The 27,474-nt window shown below is 50.4% G+C and overlaps 2 protein-coding genes across 7 annotated transcripts in view; one reads left to right on the top strand and one right to left on the bottom strand.

The window, feature by feature from the left end:
* Positions 1–124: 124 nt before the first annotated feature.
* Positions 125–15,225, top strand: DDA1 (DET1 and DDB1 associated 1). Of its 2 annotated transcripts, XM_074978530.1 has the most exons (6): positions 125–180; positions 5,869–5,949; positions 6,448–6,499; positions 6,857–6,918; positions 8,142–8,184; positions 14,570–15,225. In XM_074978530.1, the coding sequence occupies exons 1-6, from the start codon at positions 178–180 to the stop codon at positions 14,578–14,580; spliced, it is 252 nt and encodes an 83-aa protein (XP_074834631.1). In that variant the 5' UTR covers positions 125–177; the 3' UTR covers positions 14,581–15,225. The 2 variants fall into 2 exon arrangements, with proteins under 2 accessions (XP_074834631.1, XP_074834630.1); XM_074978529.1 differs by having other exon boundaries at positions 8,142–15,225.
* Positions 15,226–15,551: 326 nt separating this feature from the next.
* Positions 15,552–27,474, bottom strand: part of ANO8 (anoctamin 8) — a 33,539-nt gene continuing 21,616 nt past the window's right edge. The window contains exons 15-19 of one of the 5 annotated variants that reach the window (XM_074978528.1): positions 27,004–27,195; positions 25,522–25,653; positions 24,936–25,046; positions 16,093–16,146; positions 15,559–15,857 (exon numbers count right to left, since the gene is read on the bottom strand). In XM_074978528.1, coding sequence (XP_074834629.1) covers positions 16,141–16,146; positions 24,936–25,046; positions 25,522–25,653; positions 27,004–27,195 — 441 coding nt within the window. In that variant the 3' untranslated portion in view covers positions 15,559–15,857; positions 16,093–16,140. Of the gene's footprint in view, positions 16,147–19,402; positions 24,667–24,935; positions 25,047–25,521; positions 25,654–27,003; positions 27,196–27,474 lie in introns of those variants that run through there. The other 4 variants (XM_074978527.1, XM_074978525.1, XM_074978524.1 and 1 more) reach the window with 4 other exon arrangements.

Raw genomic sequence — 27,474 nt, forward strand, 5'->3', positions numbered from 1 at the left:
CGCTGCACTGAGGGACAGAGCCGACGGCCAATACAGCCGCAGCTTCTGGCAGAGCCGCCCAATGGGCGCTTACGTTCGCGGCGGGGCGGCCCGGGCCAGGAGGCAAGTTAGGCTGAGGGAGCGGGGAGCGGGGGGGGTCTTAGAAGTTGCCGTGCGGCTGAGGCGGCGGCGGGGAAGATGGTAGGTCCTTTGTGCCCCCCCTCCCCGTCCCCCTTTCAAAATGGCGGAGGGGGTGACAGGGCCGCAGCCGCGGGGACCCGGGGGAGAGGCCCCGCCCCCTGGAGCGGAGCGAGGCTGGCTCGGGGCCTGGCCCCGGCCCTGTCCGCAGGCGTGTGCGGCCGCCCGGCGGGGCTGTGGGCACCTGCCCGGGGCCTGGGCCCGGCCTCCCTCCGCGGACGAGCCGGGGGGTCGGTGATCGCCGGGCCGCCCCCCCGCCCCCAGCGCCGCCTGCTCCGGGGAGGGGCGCGGCCCCCCGCCCCCCGCGGGGTCCCCTTCCTGCCGCGGGGCGCCCGGCGGGGCTGCGTCTGCGGCACGGCCGCCCCCGGGGCCGGCGCGGATGTGCCCCGGGGGCTGGGAGCGGGGAAGCGGCTCGCGGGCCAGGGGCGGGCGGATGCGGCCTGGTCTCCCCCCCCCCGGAGGGTCTCCAGGCGGCAGCGGGGGTGGGGGGGGATCGTGCTGCGTCACCTTCCCCGCCCCCCCCCCCCCAACAGAAGCGGGGGGAAGGGGGCTCAGGTTTCAGGCCCTCCCTCGGGTGCTGGCTCCTCGGGACGTTTCTCAGCCCCTGGGGTTTGCTGGGGCCTTGGCCCCCGTTGGCGTAAGCGGGGGGAGCGGGCAGGAGGCTGCGGGGGGGGGGAGCGCCCTGTTGAATGGGTGCGGGGTGTGTGTGTGTGTGTGTGTGTGTGTGTGTGTGTGTGTTAGACGCGCTTCTGCTTCCCTGCTCGTGTCTCGGGGCGGGGGGAGTTCAGGTGCGCAAGTTCAGCTGTGTTGATCGCATAGCTGAAGGCCTCGTAGCTCAATTGGGGCTCTCGTGTCATCTCCGCGAAGGAAGGTTGGCAGGTGCCCACGCTGCCGTTGCGTTCCCTGCCTCCGAAGGGGGGAGGAGGAGGACAGTAAATCCCCTCCCCCACCCCCCAAAAATACATGACTTCAACCAGCACTTCACTTGCATTAAAGCTAGTCGAAATCCTGGGATTCCTGGAGGCTGGTAGGAGTGAAGCTTCTCTGCCGGCTCCCCCGGTTGGTGGAAGCTGGCGGGAGCAGTTTCCTGGTCCCTGGGAGTGGTGGCAAGCCAGGAACTCGGAGGTAGCCTGCTTCCAGCTCCCCACCACGGTTAAGCCAGGAAACTGACAAGCACTGGTCAGTTTCCTGGCTTGGCCAGCAGAGGGGAGCCTGGAGGCAGGGTGCTGCCTGGTTCCTGGCTGCTTCCCCCACCCCCCTGATTTGCACAAAATTTGAGTTATGTCAAGTTGCCCAAGAATGCAACCCTTGTGTAACTCGGTGGTCTACTGTACTGCACTTGATGAGAGGGGCCTGTAAATTCTATTTAACAAGCCCCCCTAGGCATGTTAAATTGAACTCCAGAGGATCAGTCATGGCAGGGTTGAGCTTCCCTGTAGCGTAGATGTACCTGCAGTTATAGTGGTTGCCTGGCAAACACTTCCAGTGGTGCTGTAGCTGAATCATTCAAATAACTTCTGCCCTGGAAAATAAAAGGGTAGTAGGTTGTAACCAGGGAAACTCCAGCTCCCACTTGTTGCCTGTAGAGCTAACCTATCATGGTGCCACCTGTAGTGTAAATGACTAGCCAGCTTCCTGTTCACAGGTATGGAAGTCTTTGACCTGCATAAGTCTGGTGTCTGTCTTGCATTTATCAGTTTTAATTAGAGAATCTGAACAATGAAATGAAATCTGCAGAAATGAAACATTTTTAAAAATTCCTTCAGGATTTTCATATTGTTTATTTTATTTTCATAGCTGTCATTTTGAGGCTTCATCTGTATTTGGGCTCTCAAAAGCTTAGGTGGCTGCATGTGGGGACAGCAGTCTGAAATCTAGTAGGCACGTAGAAACACATTGACTTCAAAGTGATTAATTAGGTTGCCTTCCACCACCTCTTATTCTGGGAGATAGGCAAGAACTGCTTTTTAGATATATTTGATCAGTTTTTATTGCTCTCTGTCAAAATGGATTCCGGCTGTAATCTTTACAGTAATGGATTCGCTGTTTAAATGGAATTTGTGCGTTAGTATGTTTAAATGTATAATCTGTGAGTGGGGGCACGACAGAATAATTGAAAACTAATGTTGCTTTAAGCTGTCTTGCAGCCTGGCCAAAGCTGTACTGAGGAGCTCCTTTTGCATCTTGGAGAAACGTTTAGTCCTCATCTTTAAATACTTACAGTGGTTCTCTTTGGGGAAGCAATATTGCTCTTTAATGGATGTGGAAAGAATCCACATTATGAACATATGCTGTACGTGATATAATCCTGCTTCAGGTCCAGGAGTGTGGCATTCCTTATGTAATTAACCTCATTTAAGACTCATTGGTAGCCAAGACCAGCTTTTCTCTTTTGTCACAGTATCCTAAATTGGCTAGTTCTGGTTCTGTTGCACATGATTTGTGTAAAGTCAAGGAGAGTTACAGAAATATCGTGATCCTAATGATTAGATACCTCAAGAAAGTACAATTTTCCTCTGCCAATCTTTAAATCAGCTTTTTATTTTAAATTTGAAGTAACTAGTGACAATTATTGATCAATTCCTTGGTGTTCAGAACTCTTACACTACAGTTGTTTGAGGAAATGGCTTTCTAAATTTGCAGTTTAACCCAGCTTTTCCTTTTGTAGAATCCTTGAAATGTGCCTGCCGGAGTGTGTCCAATGAGTCTATTCAAATGTGGTGTGGAGAGAGACAATCACTGAAAGACAGGAGGAATGGTCTAGAGCCAATTTCATAGTTTGAAATGGGGGTTGAGCTGTAGCTTATTAAACATCAGAAATTGGATAAGGTGCTTGTTAAAATAATATATTTCATTTTTGTTTTATTACATCAAATTGTCCAAGTTCAGTGTAATAAAATTACAAAGGCTTTTCTGCTGGGCTAGCGTAATGGTGCAAATAGTTTGTTTCTTGCATCAAAGTGCAGTGAAAGGCTGCACGAAATTAAATGGCTTGTAGTGGGATGTGATCAAAATTCTCTACTGTAGAGTAAGAAACATACCTGTGAATTTTGGTCAATTCCAGTCAGATATTACTAGCTCTAGTATGTGAGAGCTCAAGTTCAATTATAAACACAGGAATGAGATTTTAAGTGAGTGAAATATGCTTGGATGACCCTTTCCAGAGTCATGAAACTTTCAGTTTGAGTATTCTGTAACCAAAACCAAACTTGAGAGAGAAATGAAGGTAAACAAAGCAGCCTATGAGAGGAGGCATAACGGTTGGCATGCACAGCAGAATCTGAAAACAAGTTTATTTCTATTCCAGTGGGGGGAGAGGCCAACTTCAATAGTGCTTTCATTGTGTAGGGGAAACAAGAACCAGCACCCCCGTTACTTGAAGAGCTGGCAAGAGCTAGAGAGAGTAGGCAAATAAAGGGTGGAAGAAGAATAGGATTATCCCCATTTTACAGATGGGTAAGAGAAATTAGTGATTTATTCATAATTGCACAGAGTCTGTGGCAGAACTGGAAAGTGAGACCCAACTGGTTGAGTCTAACTCAGTACAATAATCACAGGACTGTCCTTTTCCTGAAAGGAAGCTTGGGATGAGGTATCTTTGGAAATCTTATTAAAGTACATAACTTTTCTTTAAATAAGTTCAGAATGTATACAGTGCTTCAGAAGCCTCCTGATTGCAGAGCATTGCTTTGAATAAGCTACTTCAGTTACAAAAAGAAAATAGTTTGTTCCCATTAAAAATTATTTTAACTTCTTCCACAACAGCAGCATTGCAGGAGGACTCTGTCGTCTCCTTGCTATCAAAACAGAAAAACAGTCCAGTAGTGCTTTAAAGACCTAACAAAAGAATTTATTAGGTGATGAGCTTTGGTGGGACAGACCCACTTTTTCAGATCTTCTTCTGCCCCACGAAAGCTCATCACCTAATAAATTATTGGTTAGTCTTTAAAGTGCTACTGGACTGTTTTTTTGTTTTGATAGAATACAGACTAACAGGGCTATCTGTCTGTCACTATTCTTGTTGTGATTGAACAACTCTGCTCATTAGAATTATCTGCTGTTTTGCTACCCATTAGTTACTTCTAAATAAGATGATACATTAAGCTTATATTGTAACCTCAGAGGGGGAAGGGGGTGTCTGTCTCATTGTTACATACACGTGGTGGGCCCTAGTCACTGACCGGGGTAGTTGTGGATCTGGCATACTGCTGAGTTGATTACCATAATGCTCCTTCTTGTTGCTTTTAAGACAACTCTCCATCCTTAGTTGATTGGGGGTAAAGGGCCTTTTCAGGGCAGCTGTTCCTGTTATGCCTGGAACACTTCCTGTGAAGCAGTTGCTACTGTTAGTCAGGTGTGTTACTCAGACTCTGCTATGAAGACTTAACCAGCCAAGCACCTACTCAAAGAGTTCCCAAGTTCTTGTCGTGGAAACCACCTCTGGTCAAGGGGTTAGAGCTTTGTTAGGGTTGCAGGATCAGGCCATGGAGGCTGTGTGCTTCCGTCTTCCCTTGATTGCTTCCTGTGCGATGTGTTCATGAGCTGTTCGTGACCCTGTAAATCTTGTGACAGCTGCCAGTTTCACTGGGGAGCCTTGGCTTTGTGCTGAGGGTTTTATCTGCTGGTGTGGCTGTGCTGGAGTGATAATTTCATTGTGTGGTGAGCCGCTGTGGTAATTTCCATCTGACAGGTTTACACTTGGGTTGCCTCAGTGTAGCTACCTTGTTTGAGAACTAAGCTCATTTTAATGAGTAAACACCTTTTGTAGAACAGTTGTAAGATATTACGTTAATGGTTCCATTGTCATGTCCCCTGCTTCTCAAAACCAGACTTGGCATTAAGGATGCATGTGGGCTGTTGTGATGTTTCTAGGGAGCTGGCTGCTTGCTCTAACATGGGCACATTAGTTCTTTTCCTCCTGTTCCCTTTGCTTTATTGCATGCACAGTGAGTGAGTATTTCATTGTGCAGTTACAGGCGTGCCTCTCAGAAAAAAACTTGAAATATCTGGGCCAATTTTGACTGTACCATAACATTGGCAAAGTGAAACCGAAATAAATGCTTCAGTGTTGTTGTTTTTTTAAATTCAATTAAAGCTTGCAACAGAAACATAACAGCATTGCATTAGTGCCTATGATCTAAGAAAGCAAAACTGCTTGTACTGAAAAATAAAAAGAGCTGGTGCACTTTCCTGGCTCAAGCTGAGGTACAAAACTATAGACAGCATAAATAGCTCATTAGGTTTTTCAATTTGTTGACCTAATCATTTGAAGAAATGTAGTGTTCTTAACTTAACATTGACCCCCTTTGAATGTCATTATGCCACTTCCAGTAAATTGAGGAAATCTATTAATCCTAAAAATGAGACCTTAGTATATATTTACAGTGAACTAGGTTTTTTTAAAGGTGTTCAAAATGGATGTAGATGCAGCAGAGACTATCCCTGGCGATCCTAAGTTACGTAGGCTGGAGAAATACAGGTGAGATGTACATGTAGAACTGCAGGATTTGTCTTAAGAAAACAGATCTTTGTTCTGAATGTTTTATCTTTCACTTCATAGCTATAGCTGCACTTCCAAATGCTCAAAATCTCATCACTATTGCTTGTGCAACTCCATTGATCTTTTTGCTTATCTGTTTTAATTCTTTACTTGCTTCACTGTTTAACCAAAGCTGCCTTATGTCATTGTAGGCAGATTTTTTGAAAGGATTACCAGTCTACAACAAAAGCAACTTCAGTAGATTTCATGCGGACTCTGTATGTAAAGCCTCGGTGAGTATGGTATCTAAATTCAGCCTCTCAGGAGTTGGTTTGTTTGCAGTGAAATCTTGCAGAATTCTGAGGGTGCTTCAGATGGCCTCTAACTGTGCCTTGGGTTTCTTAAAATAAGTTATTGCTGGTTTCATCATGAGCGGCATCTGCTTATCTGAGATTGGAGTCACAGGATGGGAGACTTCCCAGATACAAATTTGATGTGCTTCAGAAAAATGTAGTATCAGCAGGGCCAAACCTGTGTGACAGTCCTTCCTGGTTGTTATGTTCTTAAGCTTAGCATTGGTATTGGGCTGCATACGTGATAAATGGACCTCTTCTTACATATGAAAGAATTCACAGCTGCATGTGAGATTGTCATGTTTGCCACACTCTTACAGCATTGCAGTTGAGAGGAACCTGCTGTCAGGACTGGGACCTTTCAGTGGCCTTAGTTGTTCGGGGAAGTTTGGGATTATGTTTTTCCTTTGCTCCGTAACAATTCTCATTCTTCTACAGAACAGAAGACCATCGGTATATCTCCCCACAAGGGAATATCCATCTGAACAAAGTAAGTATGCTCCTATGTTTTGAGGCTTCAAGTGTTATTTACTAAACTGATATTTTGTGTTTTGTGTGTGCGCCAAAGTTTTAATATTATTCTCATTTGATAATTTAAAAAAATCAATTTCAGGTTTGTGCTACCTATGTGGGATTGAAGTGACTCCAGAGAGTTCAGATGGTTAACTTTTCTCACAGCATTTTACACTTCTTTTTCTCTCTAATTCTTTACAATCATTCAAGTGGCGTTGGTGGTATTGCTGCTTTTTAAAAGGAACATAACTTTCTCATGAAGTCTTGGTCATTATAGTTTTAAATGTTATCTCCTTAGAAATGCCTTCAGAGTGTTTTTCTCTTTCTTCAACAGTCATAGTAACGGAAAAGACAAATATACTATTGCGTTACCTACATCAGCAGTGGGACAAAAAGGTATGCTTTTTTAATATAAAACTGATATTTGGTTTTACAGTGCACTTTGCTTTGATTGCTTGTAGTCTGTGATCACCAAGGCCTGTAATTAGTCATGACAAATACATAGATATTAAATTAAATGAAAGACTGAGCCAACCTTGGGTTTCTGAATTCTACCAGAAGGTATCTGTGACAATTTTTCTTTCTTTGCTAGACTTCTCATATTCTAGAATGAGTGAAAATGGTCTGGTGACTAAGAGGGTAGCCTAGAAATGGAGACCATAGTTTGAATTTTGTTTTGCTACAGACTTTCTGTATGACCCTGGGCAAGTCATTTGGCCTCTCTGTGCCTCAGCTCCCTGCCTGTAAATAAAGGACTTTTAGCACAGCTTAGGTTATATAGTCCTTTATTAGCCTGGTCGTTAATACAGGAAATTTGGAAACATGTTTCCTGTTTTGTTTTTTTTTCCCGGGCTCTGCTGTTGACTCAGTGGTTGCCTTTGAATATTTTTTTTTCTGGGTACTTACCTGTAAAATCATATCTTCCTTTTCTCACAGCGTCACACAAACAGCGTGTGCCAGGTGTACATGTTATAACAAGTTCCTAGCCCATACCCTGCTTCATGCCTTGTGCTCTACAGGCAGAAGTAGGCACAATATAAGGTGTACACAGTGAGGAATTTCATAGCCAGAATCCATCTGTTTTGGGAAGATACTTCAGGGTGTTTCTTTGGGAGGGGTACATGAAGGCTTAGAGACAGAACAGCAAGAAAGAAGGTAGGAGGCTGGGAGTGAGTCAAGGAGAGACAGGGAGCAAGTGAGAGGGCATAGAGAAGGAGAGGTTGCAAGAAAAAAGGCAAATGGGAGACAGGGTGTCAAGAGCCTTGAGGTGAATAATGAGGTACTTGGGAGAGACGGAATCAGAGCCCTAGAAGAAAAAGCAGGTCTCATTGAAGTTTACACTCAAGATCCTTGGAATAAAAAGTTAAGGACAAAGGATTTTCCATCAGCAGCCCTGCAGGGGCAGGAGAGCATTTTACAAGGAAAATTCAGTGTGTAGTGTAGCTTAGTGTACAGGGTTCTGGTGCTCATCAGAAGAGGTCTATGCTAGTTCATATACATCAGGGTCTTCTCTCACAAAGACCTTTCCCAACTTCTTATACAAGAGGAAATGTTGCCGTCTCTGGAGTGGAGTGTTGTGGAAGGTTTCATTGATGTGCCTTTTTCTTTGCTTCAATCAGAATGCAGCAAAGAAGAGAGATCAAGAGCAGGTTGAAATAGAAGGTGAGAATTCGGCACCACCACGGAAAATTGCTCGGACAGACAGCCAGGACATGAACGAGGACACTTAAACTCTCTCATACGCTATTTTGCAGGCGCTTCCTGTTTTTGTCTCAACATGTGTAAATTTCCGCACCCCTTTTTCCCCACCTCCCTCCACTCTGCAGCCCAAACCACTTCTGACTTCATAGGAGCCAACGTATTTATTTTTTTTCTCCAGTTTTTATTTATGCTGTTAAACTTAGAGTGATTGGTGGAATGGGTCCACAAATGATGTGGTATAACTTCAGTCCTTTCTAAAAAAAATACACAATCGCTTTCCCAGGTCTCATAAAACCAGTTGTTTAATTAACCCTGTTTGCCCTGGAAGCCTGGATAGGGGACATGAATTTCAAGCATGTGAATTCCAGTGAAACAGGCTTTCCAATCCATATACCCACTGCTGTATTACAGCAGCCAACTCTGTACTGGCTGTGCCCAGTCTAGAAGTAACTTGTGGGGAGGGGTGCTTGGCTGCTCTGAAATGTTGATGCTAAAATCAGCACTGTACTGAGAAATTGTGGGGGTTCTTTATAGAGTTAGGCTGATCTGATCAACCATGGCCGGCTTGGTAGAACAGTTTGTGGATTTTTTTTGTTCAGCAACATATGTTATCTCACAAACCTGCAATCATGGAGAATTCAAGTGACAAGTGTGTTGCTTTGGTTGCTCTTCTATTTTAACAGCCTTTTAGTCTTGAACGGACTAGTATGTGCAACTTCTCCATTGGAATAAAAAGGGTACTTTTATCCTACCAAGTATGTGATCAACAGTGTCTTTAAAATGTCAGCTGGTGGAACTGAGTAGATCTACGTTGTAAACTTGTTTGTTAAATTTGAGAATCAAATGGGGTACAGGTTGGTCTCTGGCTATTTCCTTTCTCTCAACCAGCAATTCTGAAAAATCTTACACTGCATGACTGGAGTAGAGTCCAGGACTTCCTGATGCAAAGTAGCTGAACAGAATGAGCTTCCAAGGTCTGTATTAAAGACCAATCCTCTTTCATTTGGACATTGACAGTTCAGTGCCTGTCACCTGTAATCCTTTGCTGATTGTCTGGTAGGAGCTAAATGCAGAACTGTCAAGATGGTTAAGTGAAATGAAAGAAAACCAGTTGATTGAAGGTGTGTGTCTCACTATTGACTGTCTGTTGTGCTTTTAATGTGAAAAGCTGAGTCTGCATTGTTTTAGGTCGATATCTAGATCGCCTTCCATTCCCAGCATCTCTGCTCATCCACAGATTCTGAACAATCGGAGTCTGGAAGCCATGTGAACCTTTTTCCAGAAAGCCATGCGTAAGCCTAGTGTAGGGTATTTGACCATGGTCACTAAACTCGGATGGAAGACTTGCAAATACAGGATTCATGCTGTCTCCTTCCACTACTATGTTGCAGTTAGACAAGTGGACGGGACTTCATCACAATAAAAGCATGATGTGTGTGAAAGCAGTACAGCTTTTTTTACTAGACAGGATTTTGTGAGGAGCAGGACACAACCTCACTTATTGCTGCCTTTTTATAACTACATACAGGGTGTAAGCTCTGGTTCTAATATTAAATACATCTCATTTTTGGTGCAGACGGTTAAGTTGTTTGGGCCCAATATTGTACTGGCCCTTAAAATAGCAACATTTGCTGCAGGAATACCAACTGGGTTGGTGAGGATACAAATAGGGTTTCACAATTTTATGTGATCCATTGGCAGTCCGAACTTAAAACTTTGCCCAGAGCTGTTCTGCCAAAGAAGGTGCTGGTGTGTGAAGTGGAAGAAATAAATGGAAAATGCTATGTTAGTTGCAAGGGCATGTGAAAGGTTTGTAAGATACCAAAGGAGGAAACAAGTGTCATGCTGTTGATAGTGTAACCAATGCTGTGTGTTTTAGCTAATTCGAGAGTTCTAGTCTCAAAGATTGATATTTGTCAGGTGCTGTTTAGTTCCTTACTATCGAGAGTTTAGAGCTTTGCTGACCTTTCCACTACAGTGAGCGAGGTATTGTTAAAGAACTGTCACTTAAATCCTGTTCTATGCCTCATACGTTTGTTCCCCTTATAGTAAATAGCCACTTGCTGGTTGTGAAACCTTTGACATCTTACGAATAAGGATTCTTTTTTGTTTAATTTATGAAAAATATCTGCAGTTCACACTCGGGTGCAGGAATTGTTTTTGGAAAGAGGAAAAAATAGTTGCCTCTAATGTCCTGTGAGCACGTTTGAAGTGGGTGGGGATGGTGAAGCCGCTGTACTTACGCTCCAGTGTCCTTTCAAACTGTTGCAGTTTGCTTTTGATGTTGGCTGTACACAAGCAGCCTGGTTTTTTGATGCCCACTAAAAGGTGTCTTTGGGGCACTTCACTGTCAGTTTTTGATACTATTTCTCAGCTTGCCAAAGTTACTTAATCTGAGCTGAAAGCCACCTCTTGATGTCCAGTTTCCATGCTACTAAAGGCTTGCAAATACCACCCTCCAATTGCCTTGAGTTCAACACATTTCCACTGCTGTTTAATATATCTGTCAGGTTTGCACTGCATATAAAAACCCTCCCACAGCCAATCAATCATCTGGTGTGTTAGGCACTTCATATGTTAAACAAAGATCTAGACCTTCTCCAACAATGTTTAGTTCTTATAGTATGTAGCTCTTCTAATACATTCTGATTATCTTGTTACATAGTGACTGGGATTTACTGACCCTTAATGGGTATTTTGTATTGTCAGCATAGCGGTATTTTTATTGGTTCTAGTATTCTACACAGTTTCTATAAAACTTTAGAAGCCGGTCAAAAATCAGACTAGAATGTTGGGAGCAAATAGGGTGACTTTTGTAGCAGAAATTGGAGCTGCAGGTACGTATTTCACTCTTCATTTCAGTGAAGAATGCAGAGGACGCTGAATCATGGGAATAGCCTAGCAAGTGTCTGCCATCTCTAGCAAGGCAGGTTTCGCCTGTACTGGATGTAATGAATACATCTGAGCTCTTCCAGTTGCAGACATTACCTTTTTAAAAACAAAGTAATAGGTGTTATCACAAGATTAGTGACTGACTTAAGGCAAAACCAAAGATGTCTTAAACTCTGGATTTCCACTTTGGACTTCAGAGGAGTGTTCTGAAGGATATTTATTCTCTTCTCCTCCTCCCCTGATTCCTAAATGACTTCAAAAGGTATTGAAGTTTGAAGGGGATTTTTTTAAACAAACCTTGGTACGTGTTCCTTTCGTTCCAGTGGTCATAAGTGGTCACATCTGATCCTCACAGGCCATGTTTATTTGTATTGGTGTTGGCTCTTGAGACCTGCCAGTTGCTTGTATCTGTGTGCAGTCAGTTTGAGTGCTGCAGCCATTTCCTTGAGCAAACAAAGGGCTGTGGAAAGGAGTACTGCTGAGGGAGGATGATCTGTTTTGAGTAGAACTGGCAGGCTGGTCAGGCTGTTAGTGCTGAGAGTCTGAAACTGTGAAAACCGTCCTGGATGGGATGTTTGGGGGAAATAATCAATCATCCCTGATCTCCGTTTAAGGCTTAGGCTAGACTAGGGAAATAGGCCTTATTACAGCTCTCTCGGGCAGTTGGTGTTGAACACCTCTGAAAACCAATTAGCTGGTTGCGCTTGGCTCTAGAGAACAGGTGTTAAGGGAGTTAAGCCTGTCTACACTAATCGTGTAACACTTTTTTTAAAATGACCTATTTTCCTAGCCTAGAGAGGGCGTAAGGCTTTAGCATAGCTAGCCTGAGCCATCTGCAAGCTTTCCATTGCAGCCCAGGCGTACGCTAAGGGGCTGTTTTGAATTGCAATGTAGACATTCACATTTGCACTGGTGCCCAGGAAGTAGGTTCGTTCGTGAAACAGACTGTAGCCCAAACATCTACACCACAGTTAAACAGCCTCTTACCCAGAGCCACACCAGCCTGAGCCAGCCATGGGCATCTATCGTACTTTGAGGGCAGAGTGAAGATCCTCCACTACTGCTAAAATGGAGCTGTGTTGTAACCAGGTTCAGTGACACTTGTAGCAATACTGTTGATTGGGCCTTGCGTATCAAACCATATAAGCTGAAACCATGTCCAGAAGCCGAGTGGCATGTAATTCTTTGAGCACTGTTCACAATAGTCAGGAGCTCAAGAGAGGATGAGGGCCATAGACCAAGCTGTATGCTGCTTGCTGTGTTGAAGTAATTCTCTTGCATACAGTCACTAGGTGGGTGGCTTAAGCCCACTGAATCAGTACTGCTTATTTGCTTTTCTTGGGGGCTAACGGTTTTAGAAGCTCCTGCATTCTCGTTGGTTGGTTTCTCGTTCTTTTGATGTCATGACTCTGTGCCTTGTACAGTAGTTTAGTTAACGCTGCCCTCTTTCCTGTGTTGAGGGCAGAATTTGGAGTGCTTGCTGGAAAATCCTAAATCTGCTTCTGCAGTAGATAGGATTGCATCAGAGGAGCTCATTGAGAATATACCTTTTGAAAATTAGACTCGCTGAGACTAAGCAGTTGCTGATGTATATCATGGACAGATCACACAAACAGGGATCACTCATAAGCAGTGCTGCCACACACTCTAGCACTGTTATGTTCAAATATCACTCGTGACTTTGTTTTTCTGTTTAAAAGATTTGCTTTTTTTTAGTTTTGCAGCTATACTTTTTTTTTTTTTTATAGTGACCTTTTCTTGCACTGATCTATTGACTGGCTTCTGGCAGCAGGGAAGGCATGCTACACTGTCGCTTTGACTGGAAGGATTCTTGCTGATTGTCTTTGGCACCTTCTGTGTGTTTAACTTAGGTGTATAAAAAGTAGGCGTGGGTGGTGTTTTTTTCAGATGCCCAGGCATATTTGGGGAGGCTGGGGATGAGGATTAGTTGTTTACCATGCCCAATGAAGGACACTGCATCATTTGTTTACTCAAGCACAGACTATTAACCTGCATGCCGAATGTTCATTCAGCCGTCTCCACTCGGATGGTTCACAGACATGCGCTGCTTTTCACAGTAGTGGAGAACTTAGTCATGGAATCTTCACGAGAGGTTAATTTAGCTCGGAGGGCTGTTAACTACCACTAACCTGCTGAGGAATGTGGGACCAAAGCCACATTTGCAGGTGGGCCACAGGACTTCCTTGTCAGTTGCAAGTTTATGTAGAATGAATGTGCTCATTAGAGCCATACAGCTGTATCCCTGGATTCCTGACGTTTCACATCCTCCCAGCTACATCTCTCATGTGAGAGGCCAGCAGGGTTGTAGCTGTCTCCTGCTTTGCTAGTGAGCTGTGTGGTGTTCGCAGCTGGATGTGGATTCTTCAGTGGAGTGCAACATCACATTAGCAACACTAGGGTTGAACTTGGAATTCTAGTTCTCTTGTTACAAGTTTAGGGTGAATGTTTCCTTCTGGTGTGAAGAAGACGGAGCTTGATCTGTACAGGAGAGCAGCACTGATTTTAAAAGTGGGTGTACAAATGTCAACCTTCAGATTCTTTTTGCAGTCAGATCTTTTTAAGGCAGAAATTCTCGACCCCCTCCTTATGCTGGTGTGTGGTGAGCAAAAAGGTGAATTGTCTGTACACATTGGCTTTTTCATGCAGTCTGGCACAATTCCAGTGGTGGCTCTTAGGTTCTGTAGAAGGCAAACGTCTACTGATGGACTTAATGTTTTTGGAAGAGCCCTGAGTTTAGCTTGTCAGTGTAAACCTGGAAGTAACAACACAAGTTGGTCTGCACCTCTTTTGTCCTGGGTTCTGATGCTGTTCAGGTCACCTGTGTACAAATGAAGCTTTGTGGGTCACTGTCTTTTGTTTCCTCGTCCGGAGAAGTGTGCACTTCGTCGGTCAGCATTCCGTGGGGCGAGATGAACATATAGACTAGAACAGCCATTGTGTTGGGAGAACGAAGCTGCCTTAATGAGCCGTCTGTGGTGTGAAGGATACTACTTTGGCGACTTTGTGTTTGTGACCAAATTTAACTTGGAGCGTTACCTGAAATCCTCTTGCTGGACACACAGTAATGGCCTTTCGCTGGCCAGCTCGCTGCTTGCCATACCCTGAACGCCACATCGATAACAGTTCCCTGTAGATGTCCAGTGCAGCCCTGTGCTCTAATCTTGTGCTTGGTTATTTTTATGACACAAATCTAAGTGTGCTTTTCTTTTCTTCCTTTGGGAAGTGAGGGGAGAACTACGAACATAACTGGTCAAATATCCTTCCTTGCTTTGCTAAGTAATGTGTGTTTTTTAAAAAAAAAAAATTCTTCCTGAGATTGGCCATTTAATTACTTAAATAAGTGTGTACTTGGAGGAGGAGGGCAAAGTAAACTACTTCATTTGCTAGCCCCCTGCTTTGTTCTGTGACGCTGGCTGTCTGGCTTGGATTGCAGAAGGGTCCTGACAAAAATGGATATTGATTCTTCACTTAGAAGACGAAGCGACACGAATTACTACCATGCGATCTGAAGGAACGATCTGTGGTGCTTATTGGCACTGCATCACCGCGCACCGTGCAGCTGGGCTGGACTCTCAAATCCACGTTTCTTACTACTTAGTGCAATGTGTATAGTTAAAAAGGCTTTACTGGTTTTTTTATTAAACCTAATCTATGTAGTCTCTCTAGTCAGTTGCATGTAACAGCTGAATGTATGAGATTGGGCCTTATCCTGCCAGTCAACCCCAGTTGCTTTTATGTCCGTTACAGTCTGTCTGGAATACAAAATCCCAGGATTACTCTTTTGGGCAACACACAGTGTATCACTTGGAGCCTGTACTACTTACAACCCTACGTTTCTGCTGGTGGACAAGAAATACCTGCTGAGTTCCAGCTCCTCCCCTGCCCCCCTCCCCTTACTCTTTTTGCAAACACTGTCTGTGGGGCAGGAGGCAATGCGTCCTCCTGAGCTGTGTGGCGACCGAGGGGCTGCTGTAATGGTGCGGCTGTAAATATTCTGTTCTAGTTGAATGTCACAGCTGTTGGATTTTGCATTTATTTTTAAACTATTTCATGTTTGATACTGTGTATAATAAATTTGCAGAAATTAGAGGATAAGAATATCTTTCTTTTTCCATCGTTCCTCTGCCATTTTTACATCGAGGGTGAGAGAACAGCTGCCTGGCTGCAGAAACTGGTATGTGACAGACAGTTACAGGCAAGTCTTTTTTTTTTTCCTCCTATGCTATATTGCTGTCCTATAATGTTACCATGCATGTGAGTGCACAGAATAATAGAAACACAAGGAAAACAACCGTTGCTGATAGAGTTAGTGGAAAAATTGAGTGAAGATTTTCCCCCAACCCTGTTCAGTCAAAATCAAAACACTGTGAAATTCAGTTTTCTAAGAAATTTATTTTTGGGAGGGAGAGCAGAAAATTTGACAAGAGTGAAACTCTCTATTTTGACACTTACTCTCCATGAAACATTTATTTTTTTTTCCTCTTTAGTAGCAAATTCATCTTGAATTTGCTGTATTGCATATTGTAAAATGGTCAGAACGGAAAGCTTTTTGTCAAAACATTCAGGTTGATACAAAGCAGTCAGTTAACTTAAGTACCATTAGGAAGAGAATGGACAAGACAGAAAATATTGTAATGCCGTTTGTATAAATCACGGTATGCCCATACTTCGAATACTGCGTGCAGCTCTGGTCAGCCCATCTCAACAAGGATATATTAAAACTGGAAGTAGTACAGAGAAGGGGACCGGATTAAGAATACAGAGCAGCTTCCAGGTGAGTTTTAAGACGTGCATATTTGAAAAGAGAGGTGTAGGATGGGGGTTGATAGAGGTCTATAAGATCATAAATGGTATGGGCAAGGTGTTTAGTTACTCTTCACCTAACACAAGAACCAGGGTTTAACTTGTGGAACCAATAGGTAGTAGGTTTAAAACCAAAAAGGAAGTAGTACTCACAATGCAGGCAGCCTGGGGAGCTTGTTGCCAGGGATGTAAAGGCCACACCTATAACTGAGTTCAAAAAGAATTAGGTAAGTTCAGGGAGGATAAGTCCACAGCAGCTGTTAAGCTCTACATAATCAGGATGCAAGGCAGGTACTTGGTGCCTTAGGCTCTGATTGCAAGATGCTGGGAGTGGAAGATGGGAGGGATTACTCAGTGATCACCTGTTCTGTTCACGCCCTCTGATGGACCTGGCAGTGACTGCTTTCACATAAGAGCACCCGTGCCCAGGCAGAGCAGAAGTCCGGCTAGCCCAGCAGTGTAACTTCTGCCAAGAACTTTGAAATGTCATTTGGAATGAAAACAAAATTCAGGCCCTCCGAAACCAGTTTTAATTCTCACTTTTTTTTCTTTGAGAATGGCAGGGGGCAGTGAAAGCCACGAGAAAAGCCGTGCTAGAACTCCTCTGGTCTGCTCAGCTCTGGATGCCCTGCTTCAGAGTTAGAAAAGCAGGGCAGAAATTTGCCTCCTTCCCCGATACGTTTTCCTTCTTAGCTGTAGAAAACTGCTTGTCACAAATGCAGTACTAGGAATTTAAGCTGGATTCCAGTGTGCCGACCCTGATGCTGAGAGTGTAACTTGTGCGTCGTTACTAGCGTAGGATTTTGAAAGATTGCCTTTTGTCTGTTGAGTAAACAAGGTCCTGCATTCCCTTCTCCGCACCGAGCTTACTCAGAGCGGTTTTGCAAAATGAAAGAGACAGGAAGCACTGTTTTACTCAAACAAAGGAGGCCAGTGGCACCTTGAGATACTTAACAAATGTGTTGGCATTGAGGTGCCGCTGGACTTGTTTTTTTTGTTGAAACAGACCAATGTGACTAACAGTGTTCCCTACATGCTGCGCACTTGGGTGGCCACCCATGAGAGATTCAGGACCCACCCAGCTGGTTCGCGTAGCTGGCAGCATGTTTCTAGGGGTGGTGTGCACTGCACATGCAGTGCACACAACAAAATTTATTCCACTCAGATGGGAAAATTCAGTGGGAACACAACTACCCCTCAAACTCATTTTACTTAGGTTTATTTGCAAGGTGTATATAATAGTCACCAGGAGAACTTACTTAGCACAGGCTGCCTCCCAGTCTGGTAGTGCTAGTGGCTACTGATTGGCCCGCTCACCCAACCAGCGCTGGTGGATTGAAGAGCAGCGGCTTGTATTTTCAATGCTACCTCTGCTGTGTTCCTCGAGGCTGTAGCGTCGTCTTCTAGGATTATCACAGAGGGTTCAGAGAGCCCAAGGCTGCTGTGGGATGAACTGTTGTTCATGGTAGATAGGAGAAACGTGCCTCAGTGAAGTTTCTATGCACAAGATTTGAACTTCTGCCGCCCCGTCGGGGTTAATGTGGCGTCTCCTGCAGGGGAGGAAAGGCTGGGCTGGGGAGAGGCACCGCTCTCTTGTGCTCACTGATCAGCCTCTTGTGAACCAACCAGAGAGGAGGAGTGTAGAGAACTTTTGAAAGGCAGCTGGTTGATGTGAGAGCTCCGCTCAGCCGGGCCCGTAGCCTCGCTGCCCATCCTGTCCAGTGCACTTGAGCTGCCGCCACTGCCCCCATTTCGCTTAGCATGGATGCTCCCAGCAGCACTGGAGCCAGTCTCCGAGAGGCTGGAAGTGCCAGCAGAGGGGAGGCGCTGCCAGCTCCTTGCAGCACCACTAGGAGTCAGGGCATGGGGGTTATTGACTGCAGGCAAGTTGTGCCAACCAAGTAAGGGGGGAGAGATGCCTGGCAACTGGTGAGGGGTGAATCAGTCCATTCCAGGGCCTTGTGGGTCTTGATCTGCAGCTTCTGCCTGGCTAGATGGACTGTCTTCTCTCAGCTGCAAGCCCCAGGGCCTCCCCCTGCAGGAGCCTGAGAGGGCCCGGGAGCACTGCAGACACAACCAAGCATGCCTGCGGGGCCACCTGCCGGAGGTAAAGTATCAGCTTTTCCTCCTCCGTGAACTGCACTTCCCATGGTAACTTCTGCTGCCGCCCTTAGACACCTGGGCCTGTGCGCTGTGCCCTGGGGGTGAGGGACTGCCCCGGGAGTGCATGTGCTGGGGGGCAAGGAGACGGCGGTTGTGGCCTCCTGCTCTGCTCAGGCCTCCAGAGCTGTGTGGGAGGAAGTGGCACTGTACCATGCAGTGGTCCTCTGGTGACCTGCTGCCGTAGGATGGGCTGGGCCTGGTCAGTGTCCCTGCCCCAGGGGCGTCCTCCAGGGCCTTGTCTGGGTGGGGAAAGCCCCTCCCCTGGCTGAAATAGGCTGTGTATGACAAGGAGGGAGGGTTGCTCCCTTTTAGCCCCAGCTCCTGGAGTCAGGGGGTTGGCAGTGGGGTGGCAGATCTGATTTCATAAACACCAAACAAGTTTCCAAGTCCCCTGGTGGGGGGAGACTGCCCCCATCCCCCGAGAGGCCTTGGTCCTTTGGAGGCAAATATCCAGACCCCCGGGGAGTAATGATAAAATCTTGTGTTTTTAAGGCAGGCTCTTGGGGTCTGGACTTGAGTTCTGAAGCACGGGCTCCTAGTCCTGCCCCAAGCACTGAGAACCCACAGGGAAGAGCAAGACACATGGCTGGCCCGGTCCTGCCCCTCTAGTCCTTTTGTTCCTGCTGTGCTTGCCATCAGCAAGAAGGGGGCACAGGGCGACAGGTCCCAGATCTTGTCTGTGCCTGAAGGCAAAATCAGGCCCTGAATCAACGCTCCTTGTCCCTGGTTTTACAGCTGGGGAGACAAACAGGTTCAGTGGAAGTGACTCGCCCAAGGCCCTTAAGTGAGCCATTGGCAGAGCTGTGCTAGAACCTAAGAAATCGGACAGCCATTTCTTTGTTCTGACCCCACACCGGCTGTCCTGCCCCAGAGCTGGAACTGAAACCCATGCAGCTCAGCTCCTGCCTTTACTCCAATGGCCATCAAAACAAATGCCAACTTGCTGGGCTTCCTCATGGAAATTCCTTTGGGCAGACAGACGCCTCCCCCCTGTGACGCCCACAGCTTTCCCCATCTCATGTACCTGAATGTGCCTGGCTAGCTAGGACCTGTGTTTACACAGCTCAAATGAGACAACCACAAGGTCCCTTCTGCCCTTCCATCTACTAATCCTGTGTTTGTTATCCTCATCCTTCAAGAGCTATTAGCAACAGCTAACAGGACGCTGGAGACCGCCACTAAACAGGGCCCAGGAACTGGGAGAAGCGACCCCTGTAGTGGACACAGCGTGCAAACAGCCCCATCCGCTCACCAGACAGCCAATACCCAGGTTTGTTGAAATATAGTTTTTATTGCATTTCCGCAGGTTTTACAAAAATATGACAAAATTAAGAAGAAATAAATAATCCCTTGAAGTTCAAGTGAAAGAAATAAACAGCCAAAACAAAACCCTTTTATGCTTTGTACAGTAATTGCCCAGAAGACACACCAGACAGCCAGGTACTCATATAAATACTTTTACCGCTAAACATGTTTTAAAAATCCCCTGGACTGCTGGAGCCCTAGCAGCAGAAGGGACTCGTGCCCTGTTGTCTGGTAAGTGGTGCTTGTAGGCTATAGTTCAGGAGCATGGCCCACGTAAGAGCTCGCTCCTTTTAAGACCAGCGTGATTAAAACAATGACAAACACAAGAGTTGGCTTCGACAAACTGAGCTCCGATCAGGTATGGAAACAAAATGCTGTCGGAAGACGCTGCCCCGGCGGGCTTCCCTGGGGCGTCTGCCAAGCTTTTCCTGGGGCCATCAAAGGGCCTTGGGCACCAAGGAGTTGGGGAATGACTGCACCATTGCAGGGCAGCCGCGGAAGGGTGTCCGTCTAGCTCTCGGCTCCAAGGAGGGGTGGAGAGGGGAGGGCAGTGACTGGAGGTGGGGGAGAATCCTTGGGACCATTTAATGGCCAGCAGCGAAACAATGTTGGAGGAACCTCCTGGCCTCTGGGGGCCCCCCCAGACCTTAATTTAGTACAGGTGGGGCCAAAGGCTGCCTGGGGCAGGGGAGGTTGGGAAAGCAGGATCAGAGGGGGGCTCTGGTTTCCTGTCGGGCCACAAAGCCCAGGCCCTGGCGAGAGCTCAGCACCGCAAACAGAGCAGAAAGCTAGTGAGAAGTGTTTCCCTGGGGTATAGCAGAGCAAGATGGGCAAGGCCTCTTAGGTGACCTCCTCCATCCCCTCCTTGGAGTTGGGGTGGCTGGGAGGGTATGAGGTGAGGTCGAGTGGGGGGTGGGGGGGGCTCGTTTTTCATCCCACACTGCCACCTGTTCCATGGCTGCTGTGAGAGGGGAGGTAGAGAGGCCAACTTGCTGTCTGCAGAATAAGCACCACCCTCTCCTGGGCAGCCAGGAGTTGGTGCAGCCTTATTCCTAGGTTCTGCTGCATTTGAGACCCTCTAGTGTCCCAGGGGCCAAGAGGCAGAGATCCCATCCTTCCTCCTCCTCCGAGCAAAGTCCTGATTTTTCTCTAGCTGAGCCTGGATCTCTCTCCCACCCCACAGCACCATGTCACATGACAGCTGCAACCCCTGCCATCTACCCTGGGACCCAGCACGCATCTGCTGAGATGACGCCAGGGAGCAGCTGCAAGCTGGGTGCTGAGGGGTGGGGCGGGGGAAGAGGTACTAAGTTCCTCAATGCACCCTGCTGGGGGAGCGGTCCCTGCAGCTCCATCTCAGTGAGAAGCCGGCTGCAGCAGAGAGTGGAGGGTGTTGGGCAGAGCTGAAGAAGGGAATTCCAGGCATGTAGTGGGGGAGAATTCCCTTCCCGGAGAACTGCCCGGCCTTGAAGTCCATAAGGCTCCTTGGCCCTGGCCTGTGATGATCTTGCGGAGGAGCTATCCGTTAGCCACCTGTAAGGCAACGCCTGGCTCTCCTCGCTGGCTGTATTAAACAGCCATTCACCACCGGACCAAACAATGGCAGGGCGGTGGGTGGCACCAGCTGCAGAGGTGATAATAGTACTCAAAAAGTTACTTGAGTAAAAGAGCAGCTGCTTTTACTTCTGGATACTTGAGCACAGTAAAGAGGTGATGTGTGCACTTTTCCTCAACTAGTTTTCTAGCGGGACACCAACATCTTTTTGGGTATTTTTTCCCCCTCTGACCAGCTGTTGCCTCACCACCCTCTCTAGTGCTCCTGCCTGGTACTACAGGGATCGAGTCTATTCCTGGTTTCTCTCCCTGCTGTGGGTCTGCTTTGGCCAGGGGAAGGTCTGAGGCCTGGCTGGAAACGTTCACCCCGCAGCCTACGTTCTGCATGCCCTGGCTGTGGTTCGATCCTCGTTTATGGCTGCTACAGAATGACTTGGTGGTAAGAAAACATCCTCTGTGTGGAAGAATAAGAATAAATAAATCAGCTGTCAGTACTTGGCCACTTACAGAACAGGCACCTGCAAACTCTGTTGTGGACACCCTCTGAACTTCTGCGTCCCTCCACGTGGGAGGACTGGCTGCTTTCAAACCCCTGCTTGGTGCTAAGATGTGGCTGGCCTTAGCGCTGACCCTCGAGCCCCATCTCTGCTCTAAACACACTGGGCACGGCCTTGTCTGTAAATGTGTGTCTGGCACTCTCCGTCCCTAGCACTTCACAGGGTGGGAGGCACAGCAGATCAGAGGCCACAGCTGGCTGTGGGGCAGGTGTTGGGCATAGGGAGCATTTCTATGCACTCTGAACTTGCCTCCTTCCTCCAGTCAAGCAGCCCAAGGACCCCGCTGTCTCTACGACAATTTAAATTAAAACATTCAATCACAAGCCCACCTCTCGGGGCCTGGCCTCAGCCTGCTGCATGCAGCCCCTGGTCACTCCGTGTGAGAATCCCATGGACACTGTCTGCTGGGGAGTTTCCTTCCTGTCAGCCGAGTCCCCAGCGCCTTCCTCCTCCATCCCTACAGCAGCTGGCTGGTAGCTGTTCACAGATTCCTCCATCCCCACACAAAGCTCAGCCCCAAGCAGAGCTGCGTAGCTGCCGAAGGCCTGTCTCCGTCATCCACGAGCCCTGGTGGCCCTGAAGCCTGGTTGCTACACCTAGTTACCGAAATGCGGGCAGAGCTGCACGGCACGTTGTCGCTCTCCGGCATCAAAGCACTAGCTAAAACTATAAACTAGCTACGGTAAAAATGTCCCTGCTGCAGCTGCAAAGCTGGCCCCTCCCGCCCCCAAATTCCAGACCTGCAATTATTTGGTTGCTAAGCACGTCAGTTATTTAGCCTTCCCCATGGAGCCACCCCCCAATCCCACAAGAATCTTTTCCAAGTCTCGTACAGGTTTGTGTGCAAGCGCCTTATTGCAGGAAAAAAAAAAAAAAAATCAAACCATCCCTGTTCTTTCAGAGTCTTCCCTGCCCACGGAAATCTGCAGAAATTGCTACCGGAATGTGCGCTTTGTTCTGGAAACCGTAAAACTCAATGTTTTGCATATGCTGGGGTGGGAGCAGCTCCCAGCTCCTGCCTCTGCTTTTCAAGCTGGCTAAAGAAGGGAAGAGAGTGTTGGGTTGGGGGTGCGGGGGGGTGGCTTTTCAGTGCAAGAAATGTCAACCGTGCATGGAGATTATGTGGCTCAAATTTGCTGCCCCAGGCCTAGGTCTGTTCTTCAAGCAGAAAGCTGGCCCTGCGCTGGGCACAGCAAAGCCAAGTGTGGGGCAAGCTCTGGGAGAACGAAGCTGGAATAACGGGGGTTTCCCCGGGCCAGTACAGTGGGGTGGCTGCCAGCTTCTGCCAGGGGAGTTGGCAGAGGTGCACTGCCTCCACCCTGCCCTGGGGGCCTGTGTCCCCAGCCCTCATTCAGGTGTACGGGCCTTGCCCAGTCATTCCGGATGCTCGGGCCGTCTCACCAGCCCGTGTGATCAGTGGCTCTGGCCTGATGCTGCAGCAGCAGCCTCCCTTCCTGTCCGTCCCTGGCTGGGCCGAAGCGCACGAGCTGCCCTTGTCCCTAAGTCTCCTGGCCTCTGGCAGAGGGGGGGCAGCCACTTGAGCCAGGCAGGCCAGCCCCGTTCGTGCCAGCCTAGACTTCAGGGAGTGGCGAGGCTCCTCCAGCCCCTTGCCAACGGCTGCTGTGGCTCTGGGCCGTGGCCTGCCCATGGCGTGAGGCAGCCGCAGTCGGGAGGGCCTGAGTGCATGGGGTCAGATTCAGGGGCCGTGGAAGCAAACTGCAGAGCCCTAGGAGGATGCAGGCTGGGAGTGCCCCCCTCCGGGGCAGACTCACAGTAGTAACCCCAGGCCGATTGCGGCCGGCGGGGGCACAGGAAAGGGGCTGAGCTCGCCGCGGGCGGGGGAGTCTCCCTGCAGGGGACGCTGGGGGCTTTGCCCCCAGGAGGGGAGGGAGCAGTGGAGAGCCCTGGCCGGCCCCTCTGATGCGCACTGGGACGGAGGGGAAAGGAGTTGTGTGCGCTGGCTGCTGAGCTCCTCAATGCAGGGTGCAGCAGCCGGCTGCCTGTTTCCCCAGCCCCTCTGCCCCTTTTGGCTCCAGGGGGAGATCCACGTGCAGCCCCCTGCTGTTCTAGCCCTGGCTTCCCCCAGGCTCAGCCAGCGCCCCCCCGTTCCAGCAATGACCCTCCTCGGCCAAGCCCCTCTGACAGCTGGGCCATAGGCCCCCAGTAAACCACAGCTCCAGTCCCCGCCTCTGCCTGGCTTCCTGCCCCTCCCCACGGCCAGGGCGGCAGAAGGGCCACTTGGCACCGAGCTGAGGCCAGTGATCTCCCCGAGGCTGGGAGCAGAAGCTGCCCCCCACCTTGCGGCCAAGCTGCTGCCCCCAGCCCCTGAGCGCCGCACACGGTACGCACCCGTCGCGGTGCTCTCCGGAGGGGGGTGCAGGGATCTTCGGGCCCCGCCCCAGGTGGGGGGCGTCCTAATTCTGCTTGAAGAACAGAGCTGGGCAGAGCAGAGGTGCCTTTGCCCCCGCCCCCGTTAGAGTTTATGGCCTGTGCTCTCCGCCGCCGCCCCGAGCTCGCCCTCCTGCAGGCCGCCCTCGTCGACCAGCCCGTTGAGGTGGGCTTTGCTGGCTGGCAGCCTCTCGCCGCCCTCCGGGGAAGGGCCGGGCCGCGGCGGCGGGGGGGCGGCCAGGGTGGAGCCATTGCCACCGGCCCCCTCGGACTTGCCGAAGTTGAACAGTTTGCCCGGGTTGAAAGGCTTGGTGGGCGACTGGACCTTCTCGGTGGCTCCCTCCCGCCGGGCCTCCGGCGCTTTCAGGAACTTGAAGCTGAGGAAGCTGGGCAGTTTGTTTTCGCTGCTGGTCGGCGACTGCGGGGAGCGGGCCGAGGCCGTGCTGGGGGCCCCCGCCCCGGACAGGAACTTGCTTTGCAGCGGGATAATCTGCTTCAGTTTCATGACGTTGTTGGTGGCCAGCAGCGAGCTGGGCCGCTTGGGCTTGTCGGTGCCGTGGGCCGAGCCGCCGGCCCCTTTGGTTTTGGCCTGGCTCTTCTCGGGGCCTGGGTCCTGCCCGGCCGCCTCCGGCTTCCCCTCGTCCCGGCCGGCCTCGCGCTCCTTGCGGGCGTGGTACTCGGCTTGCCGCTGCCGCTCCTCCTCCTCCCGCTTGCGCCGCTGCTGCTGCTGGTAGTGGTGCTGTGCCTGCCGCTCGTGCTTCTGGGGAGGGAGCAGCTCCTGTCACGGCACAGCTGTGGGGCTCTCCCCTGCCAGGCCTGCGGGAACCCTTGCGGCAAGTTCCCACCACCCTGCACCTTGAGGGGCATCACCCAGCGGGCAGGGCCGTAACTGCACACGATCTGCCCAAAGCCTGGCGGCTGCTGAGACCACCAGCAAGGGGACGGGGGAGGGGGGGGGAATGTGGCCTCTAGGCTGAGACCGCCCCAAACTCACTCCACGCACGCCAGCCCCCGAGGAGCAGGACTCACCTTGAATGCCTCCCTGCGCTGATACTCCAGCTTGGCCATCTCCTCCGCCACCCAGGCCGGGATGTCTGGGATGGCCACCTGGATGAGGTACTTCAGGAGCAGGGCAAAGTGCTGCAGGGAGGGGACAGGCAGAGGGCGGTGGGGAGGGCTCAGCCAGGGCTCCCCGTGAGCTGAGAGCTTGGGCAGCCGCCCAGGAGGGAGTCAGGTCCTGCCCAGCTGCTGAGCAAAGCGCCCCCAGCAGCAGCGCATTTCTATGGGTGGTGCACATCCGCACGCCTCCGTCCACTCAGCACAATTTATTCCACACATGGCCAGAAAACAGGCGGAGGGCGCGTTGGTCCCGGCTGCGCCAGCAGAGGGCGCTGCGTGGCCGCGTTGGAAATGGCGCTGGGCTAGACGCCTGAAATCTGACCCCGTGTCCTGGCCCCAATTCCACCCCAGGGTGCTTCTACTGAGCTTCCTGGCCCCAAAGCAACTGCTGGGCCGGGCTGTGCTGAGTATGGCAGCACCCAGAGACCCCGACCCCGCCCCCCCGCCACACAGGAGCCCCTACAATTGCAGCCCTCACCCCCCCAGCACTTCGTACCTCCAGCACCACCACCGAGATGATGGCTCCCTCGGGGCTCAGCCCCGGGAAGAGCCGTTGCAGCTGGCCGCACTGACCGATCAGGTAGCAGTTCACCACGATGGCCAGGATGCCCATGGCCTCCATCACCTTCTGCAAGACAAACGCTGTGGAAGGGAGGCGCCGCTTGTCCCCACCCCAGCGGGCCGGCGCCTGCCTGGAGCTGGGAGCTCAGCCCATCTCGCCCAGCACCCACGGCCAGGGCCGGAGAGGCAGGAGCAGTTCTAACTACCGGCCGCCATGGTGGGAGATGCTTTGAGAGGCCTCCACGAAGGCTCCAGGGGGACGGCGTGAGATCCCACTAGAGAATTCCCCAGCCTGTCCCCTGGAGCTGGGGGTCTCCCACCTCCTGCCACTGCCAGGGAACTCCTTATTCAGCCCTCTGTCCTCCTGCTGAGGGGTTGCCCAATAACATCCTGCAGCAGCGAGTTCCACAGGTTGAACAAGTGTCTCCTCATTTTTAGTCATCAATTGGAGCCAGTGGTCCCTGTGAGTTGAGCGCCTGGCAGCCGCCCAGCACAGATTCAACGGCTGCCCCGCTGATTGGCAGAGCACCCCTGGCTCACAGCAAGTGTGCGAGCACTTCTGCACATGCCTTGGCACACAAAATTTATTCCGCCCGTGGAGGGAAAAAATTAGAGGGACTCGTGGTTGGGGCTTATTTTTAGTCCATGCAGCACTTCAGCTCTAGCCTAGGGGACGGGCGGAGGCAGGCTCTGACTGGCCTGTATGTAACAGGGCATGGGGGGTGGGGTGGGCTTTAAGAAGCCAGCCCAGCACTTGGCCAGGGCAGGAAGTGGAGCCAGGCAGGGGCTGGGAGCCTGGCAGGGACTGTGCTGTCTGCCTGCAGCCCTGGCTAGGAGGGCAGGAGCTGGACAGCAGGACAGGCCGTTGCCACCGGGGCTGCTGGCCAAGAAGGGGGCTGAAGGGTGAGCCCAGCCGGGCTGGAGCGTTTGGGCCCTGGTTCGGGGCTGGTGTGTAGAGGAGACCCCGCGGGAGCTGGAGACAGAGAGTACAGCGCGTGAGGGCTGCAGGAGTAGGCTCTGCCCCAAGGCGCGCGCTGGGCTGGCAACTTCTGTACCCGGCTCTTAACAACCAGTAACTCTCGTTCCGCTAGCTCCTGTGGCCGGGCAGCTCTGGGGTGGAGCCCGGCACAGCGCTGAGGCGAGGGGACGCCGGGGTCTCTTTGAAAGCACCTGGGCCTACGAGGCTACATAGGACACTGAGATTAGCACTGGCACCTGCTGCCTTTGAGGAGCCCGATGGGGCAGGCGCTCAGGTTCCCCTCCTGTCAGACAGCCCTTGGGGCTACCAGCTTTCCCAGGGTCACGGATGCTCGGAGGGGCCCCCATACCACCCGCTGGCCCCTTTACACCCTCCTGGGAGCAGGGGTTCCTGCGTGGCTCACCCGCGCCCCCGGCCTGCCCGCCCGCCGCTCCCCACCTGCCACTGCCCGACGCTCCCCACCCGCTGGCCGAAGGGGCGCTGCAGTCCCGTGCACAGCTTGAAGGCGTCGCTGCGGATCTCAATGACGTTGTTGATGAGGGCGCAGAGGGCAGCCAGGGGGAAGGCGGAGGAGAAGAGAACCACGTAACCGAACTGAATGAACATTTCCTGGTAGTCCTGGAACGTGTCCTGGGGCAGTGCGGGGGGGAGTCACGCTGGGGGGAAGCGAGTCCCTGGTGCCCCCCAGTCCCGCCCAACTGCCCCCCATACCCCAGTTCCCCCCAACACTGCGCCCTGTCTGTGCCCCTCACTCCCACCCTGGGCTCCCCCTCTATCCCGGCTGCCCCTCAGCTCTGGGCCCCGCTGGTGTCCCTCCCTCCCCTGGCTCTGAGCACGCCCCGCAGGGCGAATCCCGGGAGGCTGTGATGGGCGCAGGCCAGGCATGGCCTGAGCTGCTGCTCTCGCCTG

The sequence above is a fragment of the Carettochelys insculpta genome, chromosome 27 (assembly GCF_033958435.1).
Source record: "Carettochelys insculpta isolate YL-2023 chromosome 27, ASM3395843v1, whole genome shotgun sequence".
NCBI classification, from domain to species: domain Eukaryota; kingdom Metazoa; phylum Chordata; order Testudines; family Carettochelyidae; genus Carettochelys; species Carettochelys insculpta.

Coding starts and splice junctions, on each gene's coding strand:
- DDA1 (XM_074978529.1), top strand. Junction 5,950..6,447: donor ACTCTGTATGTAAAGCCTCG/GTGAGTATGGTA, acceptor ATTCTTCTACAG/AACAGAAGACCATCGGTATA. Junction 6,919..8,141: donor ATCAGCAGTGGGACAAAAAG/GTATGCTTTTTT, acceptor TGCTTCAATCAG/AATGCAGCAAAGAAGAGAGA.